Consider the following 20,592-nt stretch of genomic DNA (forward strand, 5'->3'; position numbering starts at 1 on the left):
TTCCGATAAGCGTTTCTGTTGGGCAATCCTTTTTTGTTGGTCTCGAACCCATGGAATCGCCATCTTGCCGACCGGTCGTATTGCGATGAAAGATGAGAAATTCCTTTTTTTATCCAGCGTAAATTTTTTTTCTTCCTCGTCCTCTGATATTATCTGTGGCGATCCTTTTCTTGAGCGTAGATCTGGAAATTGTTTTTGGTTTTTTTAATTTTTTTGAAGATTTGTGTTAGTTATTTTTTTAATGCTTGTTTTGGTTAGGCACTAAAGTCTTATTTTTGAATACAATCGCAGAGATTTTGCTAAATATTGAATGTTTATTTCAATAATGTTACAGGTTAACCAGAAACCGATATTAGTTAGAAGAAGATAGATACATAAGCGACGAGATTCGCTTGTTGTTTTATGACAAGAAAACTCTATTTTAGTCATCAGAAAACCCAGGTTGTAAAATGTAGCAATGTTTAAAAGATAGAAGTAGTTCTTACGTATCGATTGAGAAGGAGCAATTTGTTCTTATCATTAATTTAGGACAATAGGATCATTAGAATATGTCTTTTTATTTAGAAAATACGTATTATAACAAAATCTGGGGAATTTTCTCAAAACAACTAAAAGTTGCATTAGAGTAATTGATTCTGATGATTATGAATGACATTACCGATTGGGTATAATGTTAAGAAATCGCTCCTTTATTGCCGTCCAAGCAATAAGCAGAAAATTATATAATATTTTTGTAGAGTTTCATTCATAAACTTGGTATTTTCAAGTGAAATGGTAATAGTAAGGCTATAAGCTTGTTTAGATATAAAAATAAAACACAAATATAAGACATCAAAAATTTATTAACTACAATAAACATTGAACGATAAATATAATTAACCTACTCTCCATGTTTCGCTCTCATATGACTTTTCAAAGTGCTTCGCTGAACGAACGCAAGACCACAGACACTACAAGCAAACTTTCTGTCATCTGCGTGCGAGCGCAGATGTTGTCGCAATGACTTTTTAGACGCATAATGTTTTGTACAAACATGACATTGAAACTTTTTAACCCCAGTATGAACTCTCATATGTTCATCTAAATAATGTTTCAAGAAAAATTGCATATCGCATATCGAACAAACATGTTCTCTTTCCATCAAATGATCCTTTTTCACATGCCGTGCCAAAGATCTTCTGTTCGTAAAAGTACGGTCACAGGCCGTACATTTCAAAGAAATAGGTGGGGCGCCATGTTTTTGCACCATATGATGCATTTTTGTCCAATAATCGTCGAATTTTTCATCGCAAAGTTTACATTTATTTCTTTTTTTAAGTCCCAAATGCATTCTTTGTTCGTGATCTCGCCTTTTCTGGTCGCATGCGAATGTTTTCTCGCAATGTCCGCATTTAAATTCCCCTTTACCATGTCTGCTTTTATGTCGGACTAGTAGTCTGTTAGTTATAAAACCTGCGCTGCAAACATCGCAGATGTAATTTCTAAAATGATTGTGCATATGTTCTTGCAAGATTTTAAACGTTGAATACTCTGTCCCGCAAATCGCGCATCTCAGTTCCTCCGTATCAAATTTAAACGGTATTATGTCTTTTATATCTGAAGTTATCTTTTTACTATGTTTTTCTTTTAAATGAGTGACAAAATCGTCTAGTTTTTTGAACTTTTCTTCGCAAATTTTGCATTTTAAATCTGTTATGTCAAGTTTGATGATGTATTCAAAAGGTTTAGGCATTCTAAGAGACTGTATGTTCGAATGTTCTTCAAGCGAATGAGTTTTTAACTTATCAGGTTCTGTGAATTTCTTGGGGCAAAAGTTGCAGCCGTATCCATCGCTGTCTTTACTCCTAATAAGACTAGCGTTAGAATTTTCTAGAATCAATTTCAAGTTTTCAGACCCCCTTTTAGGTCTCTTTTGTTCTTTCTCTAGTGTTTCTGCAGCGTTTGGCGTTATTTCTTTATTTGTAGTCCGTTGTTCACCTATAAACAAATAAACTCTATAAATTTCGTTCATCTTGTTAGTCCGTATCTTCTGAAATTGAGAATCCATTTTCTAAGAGTATATACGTTTAATATTAGTAATATTAGTCTTATTTTAACATACAATGAACTATTAAAACGTGTTACACTTCTTCGCCATGCTTCGCTCGCATGTGGCAACGCCAGCTACATTTTTGTACGAAGGCTTGTCCGCAACGCGCACATGCAAACCTTCTATCATTTGCGTGAATTCTCATATGTTCTCTGAGCGTATTTTTACGAGCATACGCCTTATGACAGACGTCACATTTGAACTGCCTCAGCCCTGTATGTTTCGCCATATGCTTCTGCAGGCCGCTCTTGCCGAAGAACCTCATATCGCATTCTGGGCACTTATGCCTGCGCTCCAATAAATGGTCTTTCTTAGTATGTCGAGCTAAAGATCTTTGGTTGTTAAAAACACGTTCGCAAGCGGAACATTTCAACTCAACAGGAGGCATCCCATGATCCTTAACCATATGGTTTATCTTCTTCCAATAGTCAACGAATCTTTCCGAACAAAATTTGCATTTGTTACGAGCTTTGAGACCGAGATGCGAGCGTTTTTCGTGCTCGCGTCGTTTGAGTTTATTGTTAAACGTTTTGTCACATTGTGTGCATTTGAATTCACCGCTGCTATGACGTTTAACATGGCACAAACGTAGTCTATCTGTTACAAAACCGGCGCCGCATATCTCGCAAATGTAATTTCCGAAATGCGAATTCATATGCTCTTGTAATAACTTGAAAGTCCCGAACACAGTGAAACAAATAGCGCATTTTAATTCCGGCGAATCGAATCTGAAAGGAACGATTTGATTTTTCGCATCCATAAAGATCTTTTTCTTATGTTCATCCTTCAAATGACACATGAAATCATCGAGTTGGTATATATCTTTATCACACAACGCGCAGTTAAGAAAAGTGATATCTAATTTGATGACATGTTCTAAGGACTTAGCAGACATACGGCGGATCAGTTTATCATTGTTATGTTCTTCTAAAAAGTGTTTTTTTAGTTGAGTAGGTTCTTGAAATCGTTTGAAACAGACTGTGCAACCGTATCCGAGGCTGTCTTTGCAACGGATTGTGTTAGCGTTTGAGTTTAACAGTATGTTAGTCAGGTTAACTCGGTTCTTCACTATGTTGGACACACTGCCTCTCACGACGTCAGCCGGTGGTATTGAGATAAACTTCACATCAACACTCGATTTAACAGGCTCTATTTTGATTATCCTAGTTGCGGGACCTACAAAGAGAAATTTTTCAATATTATTGTTGAGTTTTTGTTACTGTATTTAAATTAATATTTAACTTAGAAGTACTTTAATAATAGTTTTTGGAGAACTTTTGAAAGTTAATTATATTAATTAAGATTAAGGATAGGGAGTTGTTGGAAACTGTTTTGAGTAGACACTTAAGTGTAAAAAGAAATAGTATGATAAGACTATTTACAGTAAATATCGTATAGTTAAATAGTAGTTCTAAGAGGGGTCATTTGGATATTTAGGTTTCTTTCAGTGAGCTCGTGAGGTACCCAATTATCAAGCTTTTTTGTGTAGAGAAAAGATTTAATTACAAGTTCATACACACTATAATGCGAAAAGACTTTTTCCCCGATCTAATAATAACTAAAGTTAATAAAACATATTTTGTCATAATAATTAAATTCTATTTATTTTAATAAATTTAATTTACATGAAACATAGAAGCTTAAATATTTATAACTTTAAGTTTAACGTTGAAAATATTTACAATAAAAAATAACAAATTTAAATAAAAAATCTACAACCATTAACATTAGCTTATTAATTTAAAGAAATCTATTACATTTAAATACGCTCCATTGCATCTTTTTGTATCTAAAAATAGCAACAGGTCGCTTTGCAGAATCATTATCAACCTAGCTTTTCTTTCAACTATGTTGGAGTCGGCTTCCAGTCTCACCGGATGCAGCTGAATACCAGTGTTTTACATGCCGCGACTGACCTCCACAACCCAGTTACCTGGGTTATAACACGATACCCTTCGGTAAGAATGGTTGTCAGACTGTCAAGCTTCTGACTACTGTTAACGACTGTCAAATCGTAGCGGCTTGTTGCTAAATTCAGACACAAAAATGTCGCGTTAGTGGCTCTATTTCATACGAATACGTCAGAATAAAAATTTATCTATAATCCTTCACAATAGTTTTACCCTCTTATTCCTAAACACATTATAAACCTATTTTAGTTAAAAGCTACTAAAATATGTTTTCTCTTTTTCATTTTGCTAAGAAGTGAAAGAAACAAAACACTTTATAAGCCTTTCATAACTTCATATATTTTTATGAATAAGAGGGTTAATATCTTACTCCAATATATTAGATAGGTCTAATTTAATAAGAATTGCTTTTTTAAAATTAGCTTATAGCTAGTAAAAGTAATAATTGTCTGACCAATAAACGTGTTGTAAGCTGTGATTAGTTATACAGTGTTTTGTCACTTACAATCAATGTTGTAACTGTATATGAGTGAAGACAAAACACTGTATCACTAATCACAGCTTACAACACGTTTATTAGTAAGACAGAAAGTTTATAATATTGCACAACAGTTCCAGTGAGAGACATTTATTTTAAATTTAATTTATTCAAAATTAAATTAGAATTTTTACACTTAGATATTTAATTATTTACAAATACTCCTAACTCCGTCTGGTTATGGAAAGTAAATGGAAGTATGATAATATTTTATGCAGACGAAGAAATATCTACTTTTTAAGTCATTGAAAAAAACGGCTAAGCGGCATGACATTTGCGGCTCTTACGACGTTTCGCTCGGGAGATATTTGTATTTTTAGAGCAAGCTAGCCTTTTTCCGTTGACAGCAAGATTTCAGAAATAATACATGTTGTGCCGACCACACTTAACGTGGGATAAGGACAAGAGAAATGGTGGTAGATAAGAAATACTATGACCATTTTAAATACTTGTTTTAACGGCTAAGGTGGTTGCCAAGCTACTACCAATGCGTCGAGTGGTCGTAGGTTCGGATTCCACACGTAACAGGTATTTTTGCGATCCACAAATAGTTGTTTCGGCTCTGGTTGTTCTTTGCGTCCGTTTTGTATGTTTGTAAAAGTCCCCGCGACACAATGTATAAAAATAAATAACTATTAACTTTAAAAAGTTAATGAACAATGTTTTGAATTTTAACTAAAAACCAGGATCTCCATGTTTCGACTTCAAATGTGCTTTCATGCTGCATTTCTGTACAAACGCCTGTCCACAATGTTCACACTTAAACCTCTTCTCATCGTTATGAATTCTCATATGTTCTCTCAACGTTTTCTTCCTTCCGTAACACTTTAAACACACATCGCATTGAAACTCCCTCGTCCCAGAATGAGTTACTTCATGACTCGACAAACTTTTCTTAGTAAAAAACGCTTTATCACATTCTAAACATTTAAATCGTCGTTCGAGCAAATGATCCCTCCTTGTGTGACTCCTAAAATGATTAGCATTGTTAAATATCTTGTCGCAAGCATTGCACTTGTATACAGTCGGCTTAGTACCATGTTTTTCTTCCATATGACTGTATTTATACTTAATATTATAGAACTTTTCATTGCAATACGGACATTTGTAAATATAATGTGCATGTATATGAACTGTTCTTTCGTGACTATTCTTTGTTCTAGTTGTTTTGAAGACTTTAGGGCAAAATTGGCATTGAAAAGACCCTAATTTATGCGCCATTTTATGGTTAGTAATCCCATGATTGTTTATAAAACCAGCGTCACACACGTCGCAGATATAATTTCTGTAATGTACATGCATATGTTCTAACAACGCTTTGAACTTGTTAAAGACGTTTGAGCACATGTAACACCTAAGTACTTCTGTATCAAATTTGAAAGGTATTATATGATTAGGAATGTCCATATATATGTTTTTCTTGTGTTCTTGCTTCAAATGCTGCATTACTTGTTCTAAAGTATCAATAGGTGAATTGCAAATCTTGCAAATTAGATTTGTGATATCCAATTTGACCGCGTAGTCGGCGAATTTGACTCCCATGAATTCTGCTTTGGTCAAATCTTTGTGAGTGTCTGTCGTATGCTTTTTTAATGTATTTGCTTCGGGAAATTGTTCTTCACAGTAGCAGCAATTGTAACCAAGACCCCGGTACCTTCTAATAGGTGTAGCGTTAGTGTGTCTCAAAATTTCTTTGATATTTATAAGATGTTTTTCATTTTTCTTCCACCGGACGAGTTTGGGGTTTGGTTTCTCGGTTCCATCTTTCACTGCGATGACTTTAGCTTTCTTTTTTCTAGTTTTGCTCTCATTTTTCTCTCTCTTGATCGTAACAGGCACTTCACCTATAAAGAAAATTTGTTTTTGTAATTTTTGAAGGTTTTTTTGGTCACTGGAAATCAGTTTCAGGTGTAAAAATTAGAATTACGTGTTGTAAAAATGGTTCAAAACAAGTATTTTTACGGGGTTTTAAAATTTTGGATAGCTGTTTAGTATATACATAAAACCACGACTTTTTGCCATTGCTATAGACAGAGACTAAAGAACGTAGGACGTAAAGTTGATATGAAAATTCTATCCTAAGTCACAAACCACGCGGACGAAGACGGGAGCAGAAGCTAGTTATACATATAACTTAAGACTACGTAAATGAAACACATATAATTTCTTATATTTTAATTATATAACATTAATAATACATACATACAACGACGTCTTTTTCCCTTAGGAAAAAGGCAGAGACAAAAGAACGTCACTTGGTACGATCCTTACAAACTTCCCTTGCTTCATTCATTCATACATGTTGTCATACAGGACCGCCAGTTACGAATAACATATTTACACAATATCTTTTTCATCATCATTTAATCATGAATCTTCATATGCTGGTTCAAAGTTCTTGCTTTACTAAAACTCTTAGAGCACAAATTACATCGAAAAGTCTTCTTAAAACTGCCAACATTATGCTTCAGTAAATGGCTTTTCAAATTGCAAGCCCAGAAGAAACTCATATCACAAATATCGCACTTATGCTGCCTGTCCATTAAATGATCTTTCTTTATATGCAAAGTGACTGCTTTCCTATTCTTAAAGACTTTATCACAAGCCTGACATTTCGGCGTTGGCACTTTCAAACCATGTTTTTCTACCAAATGGCTTTCTTTCTTTCTGTAATCATTAAACGCTTCATTGCAATATCCACATTTATATATTGAAGGTTTAACAGAATGCACTGCTTTTTCATGTTGTTGTTTCTTCGTAGCCGTATCGAAAGTCATTGAACAATGCTCGCATTTGACTGTTCCAGTCACATGTGATTGCTTATGAGCTCTTAAACAACTGCAAGTAACGAAACCAATTTCGCAAACTTTGCAGATGTAATTTCTGTAGTGAATGTTCATATGTTCGAGCAAAACTTTGAATTTGCTGTACCTATTCGAGCAGATACAGCATTGTAGTACCTCTGTATCAAATTTGAATGGAATTATATGGTTTTTTATATCCGTATATATATTTTTATCATGTTTATTCTTTAGATGGTCTAATATTTGTTCTAAAGTATCAATATTTGTGTCACAAACTTTACATTTTAGTGCAGTTATATCAAGTCGAACGGCGAAACGATCCATGGTGAGTTTTTTGAGAAAAATTGCGTCTTTGACGTTTAGATGGCTTTCTAAAGTGTGCTTTTTTAAATCAGCAGGTTCTGTATATTGATCATTGCAATAACAGCACATGTATCCCAAGTCTGTGGTTCGTCTGATAGGTGTTGCGTTAGTCCATTGCATCACGCTAATTATATTAGCTCTGTGTTTATTTAATTCTTTGATCGGTGCCTCTTTTTTTATACCTCCTTTCGTAAGTATTTTGTCAGCTTCTTTTTTGTTTATTACTGGACCTATAAATAAAATTAATGTTTTATATTTTGTACTTTCGTTGATTTTTCGTGAGATTAGAGACCGATGGGACGGTAACAGGTTAAACAGTTGTTAAATTACGCGTAGTAAAATGAAACGATAACCTGACATAAATTGTAGAATATATGAAATGAAGTAAGAAGAGGCCTCCGTAATAAAATAATTTCTTAGTTTTGACAAAATAGTAGATATTATTGTTGCATGTTTTATGCGTGTAATTTTAAAGTATTTAACAGTATAATGTATGTTAGTCTTATTTTAAATGTGAAATCGTTGAAAAAAAGAAAAATAAACGTCGCACAGGCATAAGGTACATAATTTTATTAGGTAAGTAGTAGGTAGTTTAACTTCAACTTAAAATCATCTAAAAACAAATTTTAAGGTTATTTGTTATCGTTTTTTTAACCCATGGCTGTCCCACTGCCGGGAACGGATCTTCTCCTAAACGAGGGAGGGGTTAGACATTGTATCTACCACGTTAGCTAAGTACAGGTTGAAGACTTTGCATGCCCTCAAGAAACGTTTTAAACAAATTATTCAAGCATGCAATGTTTCATCACGATGTTTTTATTACCAAAATAAAACGTTGGTTCGGAACGTAAATTTTTTCACTCACCAAAAACCGCAGCAAAGGTTATTTTCAAAATAAAACACATAACTTATTCATAATACTCTATTTAATAAACAAAAAGGTTATATTTTTGGTTATAAATATCACATATCTACTAATACTACGTTTTTAAATGGAGACAATTATTTTCTTAAACAATTTCCGAATATTTCGGTCATATTCTATAAGGTCGGGGAAAAAGTCTTTTCGCATTATAGTATGTATGAACTTGTAATAAAATCTTTTCTCTACACAAAAAAACTCGATATTTGTGTACCTCACGAGCTCACTGAAAGAAACCTAATGAACAGTGTACTCATTTGTGATTCTTGAAGCTAAAGTGATTTTATTACAAGTTCATACATACTATAATGCGAAAAGACTTTTCCCCGACCTAACATTTCATAACAGTAGCGCGATCCATTTGGAACCATCGAGTATCGAGAGTTTGACATTTAGTGAAGAAAAATAGATTTTTCTAGAAGAAATATTTTATTAATTAGTTTATTGAATAAGGTATATATTAAGAGAGCTTTCTATTAAACTATATGGCTGAATATAGCAACAAGTCGCTACGCAAGTGACGGTGACGTAACAACGACGTTTCGTTCTTTCACACGCACTCCTTGTCGTCTCTTGTATTTAATTTCGCAGTTTGTTGCTGCATTCTGACAAATAAAGTTATATGGCACATAGGTTATTCTATTTTAGTGCAATTTGAACTGGTTATTAACTATGTATGATAAACTTATTGAGGTATTGAAATATAATTTCCTATTTAGAAGTATATAAGTATGTTTATCAGTTATTTGGTTACCATAGTACAGGCTCTGCTTAGTTTGGATTCAAAATAACCGTGTGTGAGTTGTCCAATCATATTTATATATATTTTTATTTAGAGTTTAAATACATTTTGGAATGTGGCCAAATAGTTTAAAACAGACTTATTAATAGTCAAAATAAATATCACAGATTAATAACAATAACATTTATAAAAAGAATAATATTTATAAAGAATATATAATATATATAGGTATATATTAAAGTCGTAATCTTAGATTTTATATTTCAGACCTCTCTCTCTACATACAGACATACGTAAAATCACACCTTCCTATCATATGGATAGGCAGAGATCAGAGAACGTCACTTGGTACGATCCGTACAAACTTCCCTTGCTATCACATACATACATGTTGTCATACAGGACTGCCGGTTACGAGTAGCACCTGATCTTTTCACAAGACATCACCGATATGATCTGTATATGTCTTTCTAGGACGTCCTCTCCCGACGTTTTCTTTTGCATCCACACAGTATTTCCAATAACATTACGCTCTTTTTTCCCGTAAAAGAGAAAGCAAAATACTTCGAAACAATTTCATTAATTTTACCCTCAGTCCCGCGTAATAGGGTATTACCGTATTACCGTTTACAACCAGTCTCAACGATTCATTTTACAGTCTATAATAATATTATAAATGCGAAATTTAAAATAAAGTCAAAAAGTCTATAAACACACTTTTAAGAGACTTGAGATTCGATAATAGAAATATAATTAAAAAATTAAAGAGTGGCCAGGAGTTTGTTGGCAGCTCTTCTCATTGGCCCTACCTTCCGAACTGGCGGTAAATTCACTCTCCGTATTATTGACTATCATAAGTGTCAGTATTTGACATAAATGAAGGAATTATTTGATTTTGAACATTAGTCCATTGAAATGTTACATGAGATTTACATTTATTAGAGGACGCAATTTTATTTTTGGAACATGTAGGGGAGGTCAATAGAAGCTTAACTTGAAGTTTGTGGGGTCGCCACCCTTGTCCCCCGGCCGCCATCTTGGAAAAGGGGGTGGAAACGCTTTTTTCGCTATATCTCGGAAACTATGCGTCTTACAATAAAATTGTAAAGGCATAATTTGTAGCAAATTATTTTGTCTACAAATATGTTGAATAACTTTTTGTCCTAAATTAACAATTAAAGAAGTTATAAGCAAAATAGTGATTTTTTTTTGTCATGTCCTGCCATGTGTCATGTCATGTCCCATCATGTCATTTGTACATGTCCCAAAAATAAAATTGCGTCCTCTAAGAAATGCAATATTCGGCCCTCAAATTGTAACATTTCAATAGACTACATGTCTATTGTCTATTACTGCCATAAAATGACAAAACACTGACTAACTATCTTATTGACTGCCTCCGTGGCGCAGTGGTTTAGGTCGCCACGCAACTACCATTGCACCGGGATGTCGTGGGTTTGATTCCCACACGGGGCAATTATTTGTGCGATCCACAAATAATTGTTTCGGGTCTGGTTGTACTTTGTGTCCGTTGTTTGTATGTTTATAAAAGTCCCCGCGATACAAGAGCAATTCTTAGTGCGGGAGTTGTCTTTTTAAATAGAAATTAGAGCTTAAACGGCGTTTATTAGTTAGACTGTCCGTCGTCTAATTAAATACCGGTAAAACGGGGTAACTTTTGAATACTGAGGTTACTATAAAATGGAAAGAAATGAGCATGTTTAAGGTCAATTACACTGTAGCGGCTCGCTACATACAGCGACATCTACTGGGACCAGCGCGCAACCAACCACCACGCGCAGTGTGACTGACGTCACAAGTCCTAGATCGCGCTATCGAAGTTTGCACTGCAACTGACTATACAGGGTGTCCCAAAACTCAACGATAATCTGAGACCGGATGAAAGGCCAAGTTATACCAGTTCTGGGAAAAATAAAATAAAAATTCCATATCATAGTTCAGCAATAATCGTCATTTTTCAAAAAAGTTGAAATTCGACACCCTTGGTCGCATTTTCAAGTCCTGTGATCACCAATGTCACAATTTCGCTGTGTTTTTTTTTATTTCGTGATCTTCAATAAATATGCTATTAATCGTAAAACAAATTAATACACAAAACATTGTTAATTTAATAAAAAAAGGTAAGTTTTAGTGAGTCATGGTTTTCAAAAATATCGTTAGTTAACTTTGACGCTTCATATTGAAAAAAAAATGTACTACACTACCCTTGGCAAGTTATATCAAAAGTTGGCGCATTTAATCAAGATTTCAAAATGGTGAAACACTTGCCACTTTTCTTTCCATTAAAAATGTTATTTTTATTTGAACGAAGAGTATCCTCGCAGATGGATCGAAAGCAGTAGTTCAATCTTATGACTTTCTCGTTCCCCCTCTCAAAATCCAGTAGATATTTTTGACTGGGAATGCATAAAAGAAAAAGTCTATTCGAAATCAATACAAAATCTATCAGAATTTCGCCAGAAAACTGACACAGCGTCAGAAGAAATAAATGCAAGAAATTTTACTTGACTGGTGAAAAGATCTTTTGTAAGGCGTTGCAGAGCCTGTATTTGAGCCAGAGGAAAAGAATTCGCAATTACTTTAGTTTCAGGAAGATAATAAAATAAGAACGATGGTTCGTTCATTGTTTTTTTTTAATGATTATTACCTATTATGTTTTATTACATTAAATATTGGTTATGGACTGACTCAATTACTTCTTTACTAAAAATAATTGCTTTTCTCTGGCACAAATATAGGCTCTGCAACGGCGTACAAAAGATCTTTTCGCCGGTCGTGCAAAATTTCTTGCATTTATTTCTTCTGACGCTGTGTCAATTTTCTGGCGAAGTTCTGATAGATTTTGTATTGATTTCGAATAGACTTTTTCTTTTATGCATTCCCAGTCAAAAATATCTACTGGATTTTGAGAGGGGGAACGAGAAAGTCATAAGATTGAACTACTGCGTTCGATCCATCTGCGAGGATACTCTTCGTTCAAATAAAAATAACATTTTGAATGGAAAGAAAAGTGGCAAGTGTTTCACCATTTTGAAATCTTGATTAAATGCGCCAACTTTTGATATAACTTGCCAAGGGTAGTGTAGTACATTTTTTTTTCAATATGAAGCGTCAAAGTTAACTAACGATATTTTTGAAAACCATGACTCACTAAAACTTACCTTTTTTTATTAAATTAACAATGTTTTGTGTATTAATTTGTTTTACGATTAATAGCATATTTATTGAAGATCACGAAATAAAAAAAAACACAGCGAAATTGTGACATTGGTGATCACAGGACTTGAAAATGCGACCAATGGTGTCGAATTTCAACTTTTTTGAAAAATGACGATTATTGCTGAACTATATGATATGGAATTTTTATTTTATTTTTCCCAGAACTGGTATAACTTGGCCTTTCATCCGGTCTCAGATTATCGTTGAGTTTTGGGACACCCTGTATATACAAGTTCCCGACTACAACAGTCGGGCAGCCTAGGCCCACCAGGCACGATCACCTCGCCTGGTCGGAGGATCCTCCCTTTGTGTTGGAGGAACACGATCACCTCGTTCCTCCACAACACTATTTGAAATGCTACAATTTTATTCATAGCATTTAGTACCAAGAACTGAACAAACTCATCGCTAGCTTTTATACGAGCTGATTACTTATTTCTATAACAAAATTAAACCCCAATTTTTCCTCAAGTAACCCCATTTTACAGTAATTCTATTCCTTAGCCTCAACTGGTACGGTTCTAACTTTCTTAACACATTTACCAACATGAATTCTAATTTCATTCTTTCTTTCAAACATTCGTTTACAGTTATCACATTGGTATTTTCCCACTCTATCTGGTTCGTGAAGTTTCAAATGTTTGGTCAAAGCTTTAGCTCTGAGTAACATTTTACCACAAACATCGCATTTAAAACGCCTTATCTTTTCATGAGTTATCAAATGTTCTTTCAAATAAGCAAGAAAATAGAAACTTTTGTCACACCGCGTGCATTTGTGCGTCCTATCCAATAAATGATCGCGTTTTATATGCAAATTCAAATTCCTTCTGTCTTTAAATACTTTCTCGCAAGCCAAACATTTCGCTTCGGGCGTTTTGAAGTTATGTTTCTCAACCAAATGGAGTTCTTTTCGCGGATAATCGCTGAATATTTCATCACAATAAATGCATTTAAACTTTTCTTTTTGAAGACTATGTACGCCAATATCGTGTAACTTTTTCTTACGAGCGGTGCTGAAAGATTTGTCACAAAGGTCGCATTTGTGTACAGTGTATGCATGTGCTAACATATGTGCTTTCAAACTGTTACCGTTTACGAAAGCAGCGTCACAATGCCCGCAAACATAATTTCTGTAATGCGTATTCATGTGTTCGACCAACAACTTGTATCTTGGGTAAGATTTCTCACAAATACAGCATTGTGGAAACTCCGTATCGAATTTGAATGGTATAAGACGGTTTTTTATTTCAGTATCAATTGGCTTTTTGTGCTTTAGTTGCAAATGATCTAACATGTCTTCTATAGAACTAATTTCTGAGTAACAAATGTTACATTTTAACGCGGTAATGTCCAGTCTTATGACGAAACGCAGTAATTTTAATTTCATAAAACTAGCGTTGGCAATTGTTTTTTCGTGTTGATGTTTTTGTAGAGTGTGTTTTTTTAGTTCGGCCGGCTCTTTGCAAGTTTGTAGGCAGAAGAAACATGCGTAACCTAGGTCGGTGAATCGTTTGATGGGTGTTGCATTAGTCCATAGTAATACTTCTCTTATATTGATCCGATGTTTTGCAATTTCCAAACCTTTAATATCAGGAATTTCGCTTTTTGATTTCATTTGAGGTCTCCTTGGTAAAGTTTTAGTTGTTTTCGGTTTAGTAGCTAATTTTGGTTTAGAAATGGTCTTAGGTTTAGTCAGATTTGGTTTATTAATGACTTTAGGCTTAGTAACTAACATAGGTTTTTTAAGAACCTTAGGTTTATTAATAATCTTAGGTTTAGTAATAACTTTAGATTTAACTAACTTTGGTTTAGTCAGTTTCGGTTTAGTAACTTTAACAACCGTTTTATCATATCCAGGTTTAGTATTTTCAATTTCTTTAGTAATTTCCGATGCAGTCACAACATCAGTAGTGACTCCTTCAGTCAATTTTGCTTCAGGCTTTTTCCTAAACTCTTTCAGTTTGCTAGTCTTAGGTTTATTAGTTCCCGGTTCTTTTGCTGTAATTTCACTAGTAACAGATTCTTCTATACTTGCTGTATTCGTCTTTTCTTGTACACCTTCAGAAGTTTTAGTTTCAGTTGCCTTCGGTTTAGTTTTCACTCTATTTGTTTTTAATTTATCTGTCGTTTCTTTTCCTTTATCGGCCTTTTCAGTTACTTTAGCTGCAGTATCGTCTTTACCGGCTTTCGATAAAGTAATTTTTAATTTAGTTTCGGTCAATTTGCTCGCCTTGTATTCAGTCTTGGAATCATGTTTAGTATTATCACTTGTTTTTTCATGGAATTTCGGTACTTTGAATTCAGTTGACTTATGTTTGTCTGATTTAGATTTGTGTTCTTTGTCCTTTTCTGTTTTTTCGCTTCTCTTACGATCGTTATTACTGTCATGTTTTTTCCGTTCAGTATTTTTCGAATCATGTCTTCTACGTTCCGAATCTTTGCTTTCATGTTTCCGACGGTCTTTCTTAGCGTCATTTTCTTTAGATTTTAATCTGCTTTTATGGCTGTCAGATTTTGTTTTAGACGTTTCAGATCTATGTGACCTATGGCTGGATTTGTGTCTTTTCGACCTGGAATCTGATTTCGACCTGTCTGAAGACTTTGATCTGGAACTCTTGTGTCTCTTTCGGTCTGAATCTCTTGATCTATCTTTACTTCTATGCGAATTTGGTTTATCTCCTACTTTAGCTTCAGTTGTAGACTTAATGACAGAAGGTCGAGATGCTGAACTGATTTCAGTGTCGTTAAGACCTTTTTCTACTGGATCCTTATCACTTTCACCTGTAGGTTTAGGTACATTCATAGCTTCAACAGAGCTAGTTACAGTAGCCATTTCTTTAGGAGTATTATCAATTGATGCTAAATCAAGATTACGACTCGCCGTTGCATCATTTGGTTCAATACTTTCTGCTGCTGTAAAAACGGCAGTAGGTTCTAATATTATTACTTCAGAACTCTCAACAACGGTTTTAGATATACCATCATTCGTTTCCGCTGTTTCCACCGTACTAGATATTTCTGGATTATCAGTTAACGGGTCTGCAGTCTGTGTTAGTGTTTCTACATTTCCGAGCGGATCACATTCTACTTTAGTGGTCACTGGGTCTAACGTTTCATCAAATAAAAACACTGTAGGAATAGGCCTGCCCATTTCCACAGCCGCCTCAGCCGCTGGCGGTAACGTAGGACTGGTTTGAGTACCACATTCTGAAAGACGAGGTCTCCCAGATGGTTCTACAAGTCCAGATTGAACTGGTAATTCCTCTTCTAGGGTTATTGTAAGTGATGTTTGAAAAGCTATTGGTGGTTTTATATCAGGTGGGTCTTGGTCTTCATTGGGACAGATTACTGGTACATTTACCTCTATAGCTAATGGCTCTTGTAAGTCTTCAGTAGGATGTATTGTAGGTATAATTAATTCTTCAGGGGCGTTTTCAGCTATCGCATTAGACGGATCGATTTCTTTACGACTTTCATCTATCAAAGATATCGTAGGAACGGTATTTGACGCTTGTTCTGTCTCGTCTATAGATAGATTAATTTCTACGCTTTCATCGACTAGAGATATCGTTGGTATAGGTTTAGTAATTTTAGGTTTCGGTTTCGGTTTAGTACGTTCATCAAGAAGAGAAATAGTACCTAAGACACGTTTTTCTATTTCTTTAACTGGTTTTGGTGTAGCGGCAAATATAGAACTAGTAGGTGATACTGTTTCAGTAGGCATACTTTCTAACGAACTTAATAAAGTGTTTGGAGCTAAAATTGGTAATACACGATTAGGTGTTGGGGCAAAAATCGCGCTATCAGCTGTAACAATTTCAGTAGGTAGCTTATCTATCGGAGATATCAAACTATCGTCTGTTGTAGGTGTTTCTAGGGTGCTATTCTGTGTATTTTCGACTATTTTAGCTACTAAAGACGTTGTTTGGACCGGTACGGTGACTGGTTCGTCCCAAGTGGGTGGATCTGATGTGATCTCTTCTATCTTGACCGAGACCGACTCCTCTGAAGGCTCTACAAAAAATGAAAATTACGTTAGACTTTATTTTAACCTCCAGAGTACGACAACATCAAACTAGACTATGTTTCAAGCTTTAGTAAACTAAACTGAGTGTAAAGCAAGTAGTGGTTGAAATGATTGTGTTAGTCACTATTAATGTTAGTAATTTGTTCTAAAAGTGCTTTTCTAGGCATGTGTTAGTAGTTATTACGCGTCGTTTATAAATCTCATCTAATATTACAATTGCAAAAGCCTGTCTCTTTTCGATTTAATGCAAGTTGACGTAAGTTTAGCATGAAGGAAGAAAGAGGATCGGTGTCAAACGAGCAATATTTTTCTTCGAGAAAAAAGTTGTTTGATAATCGTGTTATATAAAGATTATGAGTCATTTTTTCATTTTTGTCTAATTATAATTATGAAAAACTTATGAGTGTTAGATATTTTATTTACTTTCCAGAGTACGACAACTTTAATCCTGAGCTACTTGTAAAGTTTAGTAAGTGAAGCTACAACGAGTGCAACTCAAATAGAAATGATTGCGTTAATTCCCGTACATAAATAAGTATTAGAAATGCGAAAGTTTCGGCGTTAAAATGGATATTTGTTAAAATGCTAAGGATAGCTAACTAATAATATGATCAAAGTTTGTAAGGATGAATTAATTAATGAATATTTGCTACTCTTTCCGGCAAAATGTACTTGACATGGCAATGGGCTCGCCCCTTATAATAAAGGCCTGACATTGTCAATAGCGAAACGTGGGTGTATTTCATACATCTTCGGATGCAATGATATTATGTATGTAAAGGCTAGCTATTAAAATACTACGTATACCAATGATTGATATAGCAACATACTGTAACCCAAGGCGAAACATAAATTCAAGAGATGTATACTAGGAGTGCGTGTGACGAAACGAATGTCGTTGTTACGTCTCCGTCACACGTACTTCAGATTAGTGTTAATCAATTTATTAAAAGCCATATTATAATTATGAGAGCAATGTATTAATGTTTTAAGTAAAATTATATGTTAGGTATAATCTAAGTCCCAGTTAAGCGCAAAGCTATTTACATAGTAATATGTTATTTGCAGCTGCAGTTGACAGCAACCAACATCAGCATTTTGCGGTTCCGGTTTGCAGTCTATCGTAGCGGTTTGCAGTCGACCGTTGCAGTTGACTGCTTAAGTTTCTAGTCAGTCGTTGTAGTACGCAGTTAGCTCTTTCAGTCGTCAACCCAAATATGATCTTTAAATTAGCAGTTAGTTGTTATGTGCAATGATACTAAATAATTGGCCAATAATATGAAACTATACTGTGTTACTTATTTTACCTTTTTTCTGGTAGTTTCTGCAAATTCTCGGTCGATCTTCAATGGTTTTCTGACCTGTTTCACTAGATAATAGCAACAATCGCTTAGGCTTGCAAGTAGTTACGAACTCAATACAAAATGTATATAGATTCAGAAATTAAGAAATATTTGCACGATCATGTACGAGAATGGATAATACAAAAGTATTCACTGAGTTATATTGTGAAGAAATTCTCGGTGCCTGTGAGAGCAAGTAGGGGCGTCGGCTCGCAGCTAACCTTTCGCAGGCCGTGACGGTTACCCTCTGAATTCGATCCTCATTAAGGAAGATGTAATAGAAAAGTGTTTGTGTATAATGCACATATGCGCAATGCAACAAATGCACCGTTGGTTTAATGATACTGGCAGTCGTAGTCAAATCTATGTATTCACGAATTGGTTAACGTAGTGTCAAAGTTGTTCAAGCTGGAACGCCTTTGACATGGCTAAACGATTGTTATCTTAATCGACAACAATTAGGACCACAGTACGGAGACGCTCAGCTTAAATTAGAGATCATTATATCATACAATAATAAATGCGAATGTTATGTTTGTTACCCTTTCACGATAAAACTACAGGACGGATTTTATTGAAATTTGGTACACTCATAGCTTATAAACTGGATTAACACATACGATTTTTTACCCGGAAAACCATTTCACGCGGACAAAGACGCGGCCAGAAGCTAGTAAAGATTTTATAAATAGAAAAGATTATAAGGCTAGTTTCAGGCTTAGACTAGGTCTTTAAGAAATAAAACACCCAATTTAACTTTTAACCTTTATTAATATAACAAAACACCTACGTAGGTACTTTACATATCCTAGCATGTCTTCTTAAACTAACTTTCTGTTTAAAGGGTTCTCCACACAAATCACACTTATATTTAAACCGACTAACATCGTGGGTATTTATTACATGTTTCTTTAAAGAATTCGGTCTCGCAAATGCTTTGGGACAGACATCACATTTGAAAGTCTTCAAACCAATATGTTTCACCATATGCTCTTTCAAATAAGACGCGGAATAAAACGTACTGTCACATTCTGAACACTTATGTGTTCGATACATTAAATGGTCTCTCCTTACATGTTGGTTTAAAAGTCTTCTGTTCTTGTACACTTTGTCACAAGCCTGGCATTTCGCTGTAGGCACTTTGAAAGCATGCATTGCTACCAAATGGTACTCTTTCTTTCTATAACTGTTGAAAGTTTCGTTGCAATACCCGCATTTGAACAACGCTGGCATTAGCGTATGAGTTTGTCTCTCATGCGATTTTTTCCTTTTAAGCGTAGAGAAAATGAGCGAACAAAAATCGCACTTATATACTTCTGTGTTATGTGCTATCATGTGAAGTTTCAAGCCGATGTTAGCTACAAAACCCGCGTCACAGACTTCGCAAATATAATTTCTATAATGGTTGTTCATATGCTCTAATAAAAGTTTAAATTTTGTGAACGTATTCGCGCAGTAGCAACACTGCAGTATTTCCGTCCGGGGTAGTTTGAAAGGAGTAATATGATTCTTGATATCCATATATAAAGTTTTCTGATGGTTTTTAATTAAATGTTCTGTTAACAATTCCAAAGTATCGATATTTTGATTGCAAATGTTGCATTTCAAATCTGTAATGTCCAAACGAACGACATATGAGTCTTTTCCCTTTTTTAGAAAAGATGCTCCGGTCACATCGAGATGATTTACCAAAGTGTGTTGTTTGAGATCGGCTGCTTCCATGTAATTTTCGCTGCAGTAACAACACGCGTAGCCCAGATCACCGAACTTTTTAATCGGTGTTGCATTCGAATTATTTATAATTTCTTTGATATTGTGTCTGTGTTTCAGTAATTCAAATATGCTGGATTGACGTTTACTCATTTCGCTTAAATCCTTTTTGTTCGATCTTTGCCTAGATTTAGTTTTTTTGCTTCTTTTACCGTCTGTCAAAACATTATTCTGTATTTCTCCCTCTTTGTCTAAATCTTTGACGTCTGTGTAGTTTTCTTCTGTGCTCATATTGTTATGTAGATATTCCTCTGTCTCAACTTTGACAAATTCTGCTTGAGGTCCTATAAATAAAAGTAAATGTTGTAATGTGATCTTGTTTTTTACTCTTGATGTGGATTTGTAGTTTATTATAATTATATTAGTAGCGTTAATAATTATGGTTTCTTCTCTTCTCCAAACGCAAGTAAGTACGTAACTACGAAAGAACAATCAGATAGTATGTTTATTAAATAAATCGTTTTAACAAACAGTTATCGTATTCGTTGCCATTCTATATAATTATATAAGCGGTAAAATCTCATGCCCGCACGGCACACGTGAGGTTTCTGCTAAATCTGCTGTCTACGCACTATTGCATTTCGAAAGGAGACCTTGCCCAGTAGTGCTACAGATATGGATAAATATGGACTAAAGGTATGTAGGTACTACTTTGAAGTCTAATAGAAGAAATTTACCTTAACCATTGACTGTGAGAAGACAATAGTTTAAATGTATTTAATACTTATTGAATAACTACAAATAAACTCTTAAGAAAAAATATTGGAATAGAAAATTAAAGATGGTGGTGTCTTGTATCAGCGATTAAAATGTGAAAGGAACTTTTCAAAAATACACTGATAGC

General features: G+C 34.6%; 3 protein-coding genes across 7 annotated transcripts in view; all 3 read right to left on the minus strand.

Annotated features, from left to right (window-relative positions):
• Positions 1 to 20,592, minus strand: part of LOC142985169 (zinc finger protein 711-like) — a 59,738-nt gene that overhangs the window by 6,498 nt on the left and 32,648 nt on the right. The window contains exons 5-6 of one of the 5 annotated variants that reach the window (XM_076133172.1): positions 2,102 to 3,265; positions 1,842 to 1,977 (exon numbers count right to left, since the gene is read on the minus strand). The exons of 1 other annotated variant lie outside the window; for it this stretch is intronic. In XM_076133172.1, coding sequence (XP_075989287.1) covers positions 2,121 to 3,265 — 1,145 coding nt within the window. In that variant the 3' untranslated portion in view covers positions 1,842 to 1,977; positions 2,102 to 2,120. 3 more of the 5 variants (XM_076133178.1, XM_076133171.1, XM_076133167.1) reach the window with 3 other exon arrangements.
• Positions 3,700 to 9,230, minus strand: LOC142984967 (uncharacterized). The gene is made up of 5 exons (XM_076132874.1): positions 9,183 to 9,230; positions 8,873 to 8,898; positions 8,789 to 8,804; positions 7,144 to 7,204; positions 3,700 to 6,381 (listed from the first exon to the last, which is right to left on the minus strand). The coding sequence occupies exons 1-5, from the start codon at positions 9,228 to 9,230 to the stop codon at positions 5,213 to 5,215; spliced, it is 1,320 nt and encodes a 439-aa protein (XP_075988989.1). The 3' UTR covers positions 3,700 to 5,212.
• LOC142984968 (uncharacterized) lies at positions 12,886 to 17,314 on the minus strand. Its single transcript, XM_076132875.1, has 2 exons — positions 17,308 to 17,314; positions 12,886 to 16,622 (listed from the first exon to the last, which is right to left on the minus strand). Exons 1-2 carry the CDS (start codon positions 17,312 to 17,314, stop codon positions 13,102 to 13,104), a joined length of 3,528 nt encoding a protein of 1,175 aa, XP_075988990.1. The 3' UTR covers positions 12,886 to 13,101.

Source organism: Anticarsia gemmatalis, chromosome 29 (assembly GCF_050436995.1).
Source record: "Anticarsia gemmatalis isolate Benzon Research Colony breed Stoneville strain chromosome 29, ilAntGemm2 primary, whole genome shotgun sequence".
Lineage (NCBI taxonomy): Eukaryota > Metazoa > Arthropoda > Insecta > Lepidoptera > Erebidae > Anticarsia > Anticarsia gemmatalis.

Bases quoted from the DNA above. Each gene is read 5' to 3' on its own strand.
- LOC142984967 (XM_076132874.1), bottom strand. From the start codon at position 9,230: ATGCAGCAACAAACTGCGAAATTAAATACAAGAGACGACAAGGAGTGC. The intron at 8,899-9,182 runs GTGTGAAAGAAC...AAATCACTTTAG, and splicing joins CAAGAGACGACAAGGAGTGC to CTTCAAGAATCACAAATGAG. The intron at 6,382-7,143 runs GCTTGTGATAAA...TTTTCTTTATAG, and splicing joins TGCCAACGCCGAAATGTCAG to GTGAAGTGCCTGTTACGATC.